Genomic DNA, 9854 nt, shown 5'->3' with positions numbered 1-9854 from the left:
CTACTTGCCTATGTTAATTTCAAGTAGCTCCTTTTTTTTTTTTTTTTTTTTTTTGGTTTTTCCAGCCGCCCCATAGCATAAGGAATTCTCAGGCCAGGGATCAGATCCGAGTCACGGTTGTGACTTAACATGTTGCAGCTTCGGCAATGCTGGATCCTTACTTAACCCACTGTGCTAGGCTGGGGATCAAACCTGCATCCCAGAGCTCCAGAGACTCTGCGATCCCACTGCGCCACAGCAGGAACTGCTGGTATTTTCTATTTCTGGATCAGTATAACACTTATGTTTCAGCAGGATCTTAGTGTCGAGCAGTGGAGCTTTAACAAATGGAGTAAATGCTTACAAAACAATCAGAGGAGGTTGGTGTCTAGCGAAGCAGAGTCCTAGCACTTTCAAATTTCTCAGCCCACAGACAAAATTTCCAGGTGAGGTTACGCAATCATAATGAACCACAACAAAACAATTTTCGAATTTGTGTCCAAAATAGTCCCTGAAGTCAAAGCCACATGAAAGGACTGAAAAGCAAGGAGAAATTGAAAAATTAATTTATTATATGAAGAAACAGAAGCAATATTCCTTAGAGTGAGTGGCTGCAGAGAAGCAGCCTGCAATCGCACACATCCGCAATGTACTGGCTGAGAAGTACTGACACGTACACTCATAACCATGGCACTCATGTTCTAAGGTGGTTTCCAAGGAAATGCTGTATTTGACAATCAATTGTGATTTTCATTTCCCCATTTACAAGGCTGAAAAGATTATGCCCACATTCAATTAAAGTCTTCCGGATCAGGCATTCCAATTGTAAAGCGTAATTAACAAAAGATGCTGCTATGTCCTTCGCGAAAGGTGACGGCTACCAAAATGAGAAGCTCGTTTGCTATCAAAAGCAATTTCTCAGATTTCAGTGGGTCTCTTCCTTCCCAGGACCATATGCTGGGGCGCTAATTTTTGTCAGCAACTGATGGTAAGGGAAAGGGCGACTGCTGAGTTCTCTCCGAAAATAAAGACCATTTCAACTCGCCCTTCCATGAGGCCAAAGGCCGACGGGGGTCCCTCCGCTCACGTGAATGATCCTACTTGCTTCTTTTCTAACAGTAAAAAAATAACAATAACCTGTCTATGGATTTGAATGACTATAATAACATCTTCTTTAAGCATGTATGGCACTTCAAAAATATTTTCAAAGCATTTTCACACCTATTATTTAATTTGTTCTTCCTGACAAGCTTGTGAGGTAGGCTGGGCAAGTATATCATGCAAATTTGGTGGGTGAGGAAACTGAGGCATACAGAGAGCAATGATGTAACTTGTCGGGTCGGACAGGGAGATGCCCACCTCTGTGCTGCACTGTCTCCAGTAATGAACAAAGGCTCAATGTGTTTGCTGATCTCGTGTCCATACACTGGGAGGGAATGCGTCACCTCCGCCCGGCCAAGGGACACGGACTCGGGTGGAGCATCTGGCATGCTACGGCGTGGAATTAATTAGACAAAGCAGTGAGTTCTGAAAGTTGGAATTATGACTGAAAAATACATTTTTAACTCTCAAGAGGTGAGGAAATTTGCTGGTTGGTCTGTCTTTAGGGTAACCAAGTTCTTACCATTTCGGGGGGTAATTTTAAAACAAAATTTCTCAGTTCGTGTCTCAAAATGTCTTAAACTTTCACCATGAAGGAAAAAAAAAACCAGTGGTTTTTCTTCCTCAAAGTGATTAGACATGTATGGCCCCAAAGCTGGGCTATCTGCATATCAAGAGTTAAAGAGGGAAAAACAGCCGTTTCTGTTACTAAACCTCTTTATCCCTATGAACTTGGTTTAGAACAGGGCTTTGGGAGTCTGAAAGACCATCGCTGTTAGTTTGGTTTGGGGTCACTCAAGATGCTTACCTATATCCTCTATTAAAATGACTTTAAATGTATTTGAAGGCTCAGATTTTACAGTGGTTCTTGAAAAGGCTTCTAAAACTCAGGCTGGGGAAATACCAGTCTCTCCATCCTTGTCTAATTCTGACTACAACTCCTGCTCAAACTCACCATCTTAACCTGTCCCCTCCTAGACCAGCTGTCAGAAACTGGATGGGGCAGAAAGTTCAGCCATTAGGGGTCTTAAGACTGTCAACCCTAATCGAGCTGCAATGTCCAGCCAGACCAGTGACAAGTCACCTGCTCCCAGGTATTTCATGATCAAGGTTTTTCTTGGTAGAAATAATGGCACTAGATCCAGGCATTTTCCCAGGACAACTGAGGACATGTCACATAATCTTATGAAAGAAACAGGGTTCCAGATTAGAGGAGAACTTCTACTGAAGACAGGAGAGTGGAGGAAGATGAAACTGGAGTTCTTGTTCAAGTTAACTCATAATCCTGCTAAATCAAAGTGCATGTAGTTAAAGATAAAAAGCTTCTGGTCATGTCATCTCTTTCTAAAATTTCAAAGTTTCTGAGTCAGTGTCTGACAGGTGGAACCTGTTCCCTTCAAATTATGAAAATTAAAATCTCTGTGTAACCTGGGCCAGGTGTGGAGTTTTCTTAGACAAACAAACAAAGTTAACCAAGGTAACTCTTGTCTAAAACTCTCCCGCAGGCAAGGAAGAAGTGGAGTAAAGACTATGAGTTTGATTTTCTTCTTTCTTAAGAAGGCAAATCCTAATAAAATCTACTGAAAATTTCCCTGAACTGATACTTAAGCCTACCTTCTAGCAGATTCACACCTTCAACCACCACAAGAAGGTAAGAATTCTGCTTAGCAAAGCCTAAATCACTTTGATGCTTTAACGGCCCTCCTGATCAAGCGTTTCTTCAACATACCGAAGGAACACAATCTCCCCCAAACTCTAGGGCTTTCCTAATCACATGGAGAAATCAATTTTACATCCACGGATCCTTGAGAATAAACTCTCCCAATCCAGACTTTTGAGTCCATTAGAGGTAACAAGGCTGCGACAGCTGGTTATGTACAAAGAGCCCGAGGGAGATGAAAATGGAACATCTGTCGGTGCCAAAACCAAACTTCAACAGCCCTCTCTGAAAACTCTTGACAGGAGTGATGGGACTGACGGCAAAACCCCAGTGCCCATCTCTGATCATCAGACAGCTCCTAGGTGAAAACTAAGCTAATAAAACAGTAGGCTACCTGGACCAGCAGTCCGGAAAACTAGAAGACAAGAAGCCCCTGCCCTCATTCTACCTGATGGATCTAAGCAGCCAACTCAGCTGCCACGGGTACTTTGTCAATGAAAAGGCCAGGAACTGCTGGGAGCACATGGTCAGCTACGAATGGTGGTGCCTTAGGCCGCCCCTTCCACACTCGGGGGCTTCCCTGGCTCCTCTCCACGGCTCCCACATGCCCGCCCAAGAGCTCTCGAAAGGGGAGTGACTCACAGGGAGTTGAGAGCTAACGTCCTGCTTTGTTCACTGCGCAGGGCCCATCGCCTGAATGAAGGACAGGGACCAACCTAGACCAACCATGCGTCTGTGCCCCCAAGAGACTCAGGTCCTCTTAAGCAGAACTGAACTCATCGGCGTTCAAGATCTGGCTGGGCACTGAACTTATTTTACTGCTGGAAGGTGTCTCCTCTCTGTCCGCGGGGGACCTCAGATCGGACTTTTCTGCAGACTCGCAGGACCGCTGCGGCCGGCAGTCGGAGCAAGCGCACTCGAACCACTTCTGAACGCTTTCAGAAACGCTAGAGGAAAAGAGCTTTTTGCAAGGGTGGAAGAACTGGTAGAACACGACCATGAACAGGATGGCTGTGCAGTAGCCGACGAGCAGCTGCAGGATCAGCAGAGGCGCGCACACGTACATGTAGATGTCTGTCTTGTAAAGATACCACAGGAGGAGGAGGAAGGCGTTCTCAATGAACCTCAGCATGTAGTACACCAGGAGCCGGTACCAGTTCTGGGACTTGCTGATGAGGTCGGGGCTGTTGATTTTCAGCTGCACGGCTGACCAGCAGAACATGTTGATGCCGGCGTAGAGTAAGGTGAGGAAGCCCAGCACGATGGTGGTGCCCACCCGACTGAGGGCCTTCTCGATGTTCTCGGGGAAAGGGGAGCCGCTGCACCAGAAGAGGATCCAGGGGTAGAAGAAGAAGCTGAGGAAGTTGATGAGGATGTCTATCACCACCCAGGCCTTCAGGACGGAGGTGAAGAGGACCAGGACAATGACGCGAGTGGCGATCTCAAAGCTCCTCCAGAGGAAGATGCACACGTAGGCCAGCGGCTTCACTTTGACCTCGTATTCATCGTATTTGATCTTGATGGCCAGGATATTGCAGCGCAGGGCTCCGTACACAATGGACAACAGGGAGAGGCCCATGAAGACACCTGGGGAGAAAAGAGAAAGAGCGCTCTCAAGTGTCACCTCGGGCAAGAATCCTACGGTGGGCAGCTGCTGGCGGGCCCTACCCACATGCCTTGGACTCCTCTGTGTCCGGCGCACAGGCTGACGTCTAGCGGTCGGTGTCTGCTCCCTGCACCCCAGGGCTGGTTGCAGGGCTGCACAAGCCTGCTGTGCTCAGGCCCCCCGGGGAATAATCCTCCCGGGAGAGCCCTTCGACACCCCAATTCTAGCCCTGCCAAGAGCTGGTCTGGAAGGACCTGGCCGCCCCTGCGCTTTGGGTTGAATGACTCGGAGGCGTGTTCCCCATACTCTTTACCAGGGCTTCCTCCGAGGGTTACTTTCTAGTCGCCCACAGGGACTGCGGTCGGAGAATGCTCCCTTTATTGGCCGCTTTCCCTTCCCTGTCTCAGTTCCCTTCTCCTGCGCTTCTTCCACCCTCCTGCCGAAGCACGTGCACCCAGGTCCTGGTCTCAGGGTCTGTTTCGGGGTCAACTCACACTAAAAACACCTTTGTGACCCCAACGGGCTCTGTCAGAAGATGCAGCGTCCCTTACATGGTGTGTTTCATTTTCTCAATTAGCGTCTCTGCCCCTGCTATTTCTTCTTCTTCAATATAGCTGTGGTGGAAACTTAGAGAGCACTCTGTAAGAAATTGCTCGTGAGTTCCTCGCTAGCTGCAGGACCTCTGAACTTTATATATTGACTAGAGATTGCTCACTTTTCTTTGCTCTTCAGCTGTTTTCTTAAATTCTGTACCTTGCCGAAGAAATGAGAACCTCACTGTTACTGAGAACCAATCTGTCTTGGGCTAAAAGGCCTTCATGTTTCAAGAAGTCTCAACTCCAGCTGTTTCTTTCTTTCTTTTTTTTTTTTTTTTTGTTTTTTTTTTTGTTTTTTGTCCTCCTGGCATATGGAGGTTCCCAGGCTAGGGGTCGAATCAAGAGCTGTAGCCACGAGCTTATGCCAGAGCCAGAGCAATGCCAGATCCAAACCACATCTGCGACTTACACCCCAGCTCATGGCAACGCCGGATCCTTAACCCACTGAGCAAGGCCAGGGATCGAACCTGAAACCTCATGGCTCCTAGTCGGATTCGTTTCCGCTGCACCGCGATGGGAACTTATCTAGCTGTTTATTTCTTAAAATGGCATATGGCTAATGGGTTTACCCAGTTGATACAAAGCAGCAGTGTAGGGGGACAAGATGTGGTGCATTTGAATGAAGCGTGGCACCGCGTTTGAGAGCACCACACTGCTGGCTGTGAGGTCTGTCATTTAAAAGATGTACTGCCAAGCCATGAGCACAGACTGTATGCTCAAAACTGAAACACAGTCACTTACTACAGGCTGCCAGCACCTCCAAATATTGCAGCAGAGAGGGAGGAGAGGTGGGGCTGGGAGTCAGGAGCTGAGAAGTCTGGCTCTGGTTTTACTCTTGTCGCTCCAGGCTACGCTAGGGAAATGGCAATTTCTCTGGGTTCTGTTTTCTCGCCCATAAAATTGAGCTTCCAATTCCTGCCTCTTAAAATGCAATGTCCATATGACAGTTGTCTTTACTTAAATTTATAATTTAAAATGCATGGGAATAAAGGGCTGTTTTTCTTATTTAAGTTCTGAGTCAATGGAAAACATCCATATTTGATGGGCATAACAACTCCAAAGCTTTGGTAGTTATTTGCCTGGGAGAAGCTCAATTTTACTCAGAGTATCAACTTTTCTCATGGTCTTTTGGCACTGATTTAATGCATCGATATCATTCACTGGAAAGACTGTCATCGACTAATCAAATTTAAAAGACAGAAATATCACTACAGGAGTAGACTGGGAAGTAATTGGACTGAGTTATTTTTCCTGAGAGGCTAATGCAATGGAGTGTGATAAAGCAGTACATACTACTGGATATACTTTTATACATGTGGTTGGAAATTTCTATAGACCTTGAAAATCTAGCATGGGATCCTTTTTTTTCAGTCCTTATGTTTTGTCCACTCTAAGAAAAATAACTTCAAATGCAGAAGAGGAGCCAAGTATAAATTATGCATCATGTGAATTATGCATTCATACACATACAGCATTCACATTGTTACATTTCCGGTACTTGAACTCCAAATTGCTTATTATTATGTTTAACAATGCAATGACCCAAACGATTTTTTTTTTTTAGGGCCACTCCTGTGGCATATGGAGGTTCCCAGGCTAGGGGTCAAATCGGAGCTACAGCTGCTAGACCACACCAGAGCCATAGCAACTCGGGATCCGAGCCACATCTGCGACCTATACCACAGCTCACGGCAACGCCGGATCCTTAACCCACTGAGCAAGGCCAGGGATGGAACCCGCAACCTCATGGTTCCTAGTCGGATTCGTTTGCGCTGCACCACGATGGGAACTCCCATGACCCCACCAATTTTTAAAGCATCTATCCATTTTTCTCTTGTTAGGTCAATTTACATCTTTTTCTCTATCAAGAGAGTTAGCCAATGATGACCCAATTGGTGCTTAGTAGCAACCAACGGCTGAAGCTGTCCTTCTGAGAATGCAAAGAAATTATCTTAAAATCACTGACTTCAAGCCTCATGCCCACTGTGGGGTGCTCTCTGCCAAATGTTGCCAGGTATACCTGGGAGAGAAGCAGCTTGTACAAAATATGCTTGGATGTACATTTCCACCTCTAGAATTAAGCTGTTATCCAATGAACGGCTAGGAGGAGGCTCATGCAAATACCTCCTTATTCAGATTTAAATGGAGACATGTTCCTGACATCATTTCCCAAACTCCTCTTCCCACAGTTGACACAAAAGGGGATCAGTCGGCAGCCCCGCCCATTTCAGTGGCACTTCATTAAGTCTAACAAACGTCCCTAAGAATCCTATTCTCATTTCCTATGAGTGTGTGTGGTGGTGGAGGGGGTGGGGGTGCATTTTGCTGTTTTTATCGTTCACTAGAGGCAAGATATCACACTAGGTAAAGATAAAAGGAAAGCTGTGGCAATATTCCAAAGCCTTGCCCCACTTACAAAGCTTCTCCCCACTCAATTCCAGCCAAGTGACCTCCTTCCAAATGAACGCTCTTCCTCTTTCACAGAACAACTATTAGGAATGTATTTGCTCATTTCCTGACTTAACTCCAAAACTTTAAGCTCGCTCTTAAGTGATGGAGAACATTTTATTCCTCAGGATCCTCGTTAGGAATGGAATTCTCTTTGCAGGACAAAGGGAGCTGTTTCTCTGTGGCTTTGGAAAGAGAACAGAGGCTGCTTCCACGCTGCAGAATGGTCAGTGCTTGTTCTCTGTAACGTGACTATGCCCCGCGGACACCGGATCTTCAATAAAATAACTGAACTCATGAAACATTTCGGTGGAATAGAGTTTTCAAAAAAATAAAGAAAAAATGAGTGGGAGTTCCCGTCGTGGCACAGTGGTTAACGAATCTGACTAGGAACCATGAGGTTGCAGGTTCGATCCCTGGCCTCGCTCAGTGGGTTAAGGATCCGGCATGGCCGTGAGCTGTGGTGTAGGTCGCAGAAAAAAAGACAAAAAAGACACACGCGCGCGCGCGCGCGCACACACACACTCACAAAGCACTCGTTTTCCAATCCTCCATTCCTTGCTCTCTGGATTCGGGTGTTGCTCCTTCCTGACCTCTCTGGAACATTTGACGTCATTCAGTCCCACCTTCTTGACATTTTTCTGTTCAAGTGAGCACATCATTTCCCCTAATCATCCTCTCACTTTCCTCACAGCCCCTTCTCAATGTCATGCACAGGCACACCCTTCTGGTCCACTCAGGAGCCAGGGCTTTAGTTTCTCCTTCTGTCCAAGGGTCTATCAGATTTCTCTTCCTAGACATCTTCTAGGTGCCTCGAAACGAAACAAAATGCAGACAGAACAAAACGTAGATTTCCTTGAAAAATCACTTACATTTCCTCTAGCATCGCATGACACCGTCACCCCAAACCATCCTATCCAGAAGTTCACATGTAAACTAGGACTTTGGACCCTCCTCTCCCATCACGGTCAAAGAGATCTCTCAGTTCTTGCTATTCAGTGTGGCTCACCGACCAGAAGCACTGACACCGACTGGGAGTTTGTTAGAAGTGTCGCACCTTAGTCCCACCGAGTCAGAATCTGCATTTTAACATGAGTTTCCACATCCTTTGTGTGACTTTTAAAGTCTCGCCTTTAAAGTACTGCTCTAGGGAGTTCCCGTCGTGGCTCAGTGGTTAACCAATCCGACTAGGAACCATGAGGGTGTGGGTTCGATCCCTGGCCTTGCTCAGTGGGTTAACGATCCGGCGTTGCCGTGAGCTGTGGTGTAGGTTGCAGGCGCGGCTCGGATCCCGCGTTGCTGTGGCTCTGGCGTAGGCTGGCGGCTACAGCTCCGATTAGACCCCTAGCCTGGGAACCTCCATATGCCGCGGGAGCGGCCCTAGAAAAGACAAAAATAAAAATAAATAAATAAAGTACTGCTCTAAGCTCTTCTCTTCCTCCCTTTCTGGCTCTGCCTCTTATTAACTCTCATACGGCTCTTGCCTTAAGGTCCTAAGTCATCTGTTTTTCTGCCACCAGCCTTCCTCCTCTCTCTGTTGGCCTGGATAAACCCTACTTGTTCTTCGAGGCTCAGTTAAAATGTTACCTCATCAAGGATGCCTTTCCCCAGCCTTTGTTTATGCAACTGCATTTATTCAGTTGTGCTAAATGCTTCCAGGACTCTTCGAAGCTCAGTTAACTGCCACTCTGCTGGGAACTCACAGCCACCTACACATACCTTTATCACATCACTTGGTACCTGTGGTTTGGTGCAATCTCCTAGACGTAGCTACTGTTTCCTATAGATTTCTATTAGCACCCAGCACAGTGACTGGCACAAAATGGGCAACTGATACGTAAATGTTGAATAAATGAAGGAATACATGAATTAAAAACTGCACAATCTGTGAACTGCCCTGTTTTCACCACTGAGTGAGGAAGTGAAGCTCCAAATCTCTCACGGACATAACTGAAGTGAGCAATGAGAACTCTCGAAGCCCCTTACCAGAGGGTGATTTTGGGGTTATGGGCTTCCTACGCAAATACATCTGCTTTATGTGACTTCTGCAATCAAGAGGTTGCACCTGTTTGCAACACTGCCAGAGAAGTAGGGTCCAAATTGGAGAAGATTTTTCAGATTTAAGTTTACGGTCTAAAAAACCTCCTTTAGGTACACGAGAGGCTTGCCAAACGGGGAGACGGAGGAACAGTGCGATACTTTCTGACCCCAGAAGTAACTAAGGAAGCCAAGTACTGCTTCAGGATGTGGGGCCCCAACCAGGGTTAAGACAAGTGTGGATGAGCCCTGCAGTGTTGTCTTCCTGGTCAGTTATCCAGATCACTATTCCTGCTGGATTCCATGGCTTACCGTTACTTAAGTCATCCCTGACCACTTATTACGACGGGACAGAGTGTTCTGCTTTAATGCCACCCCAGGCCCTGACGACTGGTCAGCAACCTGTTAATGAACACATTGAAGATGA

The 9854-nt window shown here is 46.5% G+C and overlaps 1 protein-coding gene across 1 annotated transcript in view; it reads right to left on the bottom strand.

Annotated features, from left to right (window-relative positions):
- Nucleotides 1–529: 529 nt before the first annotated feature.
- The window catches only part of XK (X-linked Kx blood group antigen, Kell and VPS13A binding protein), a 57955-nt gene continuing 48630 nt past the window's right edge, over nt 530–9854 (bottom strand). The window contains exon 3 of the mRNA XM_003135014.5: nt 530–4327. Within this exon, the coding sequence (XP_003135062.1) occupies nt 3501–4327 (827 nt within the window). The 3' untranslated portion in view covers nt 530–3500. The remainder of the gene's footprint in view (nt 4328–9854) is intronic.

Source organism: Sus scrofa, chromosome X (genome assembly GCF_054392235.1).
Source record: "Sus scrofa isolate SSC_HxYL_T2T_F1_AM1 chromosome X, Sscrofa_HxYL_maternal_Yorkshire_Landrace_v2.0, whole genome shotgun sequence".
Lineage (NCBI taxonomy): Eukaryota > Metazoa > Chordata > Mammalia > Artiodactyla > Suidae > Sus > Sus scrofa.
The sequence above is the reverse complement of the archived record's forward strand: the minus strand, read 5'-3'. Positions and strand labels throughout refer to the sequence as shown.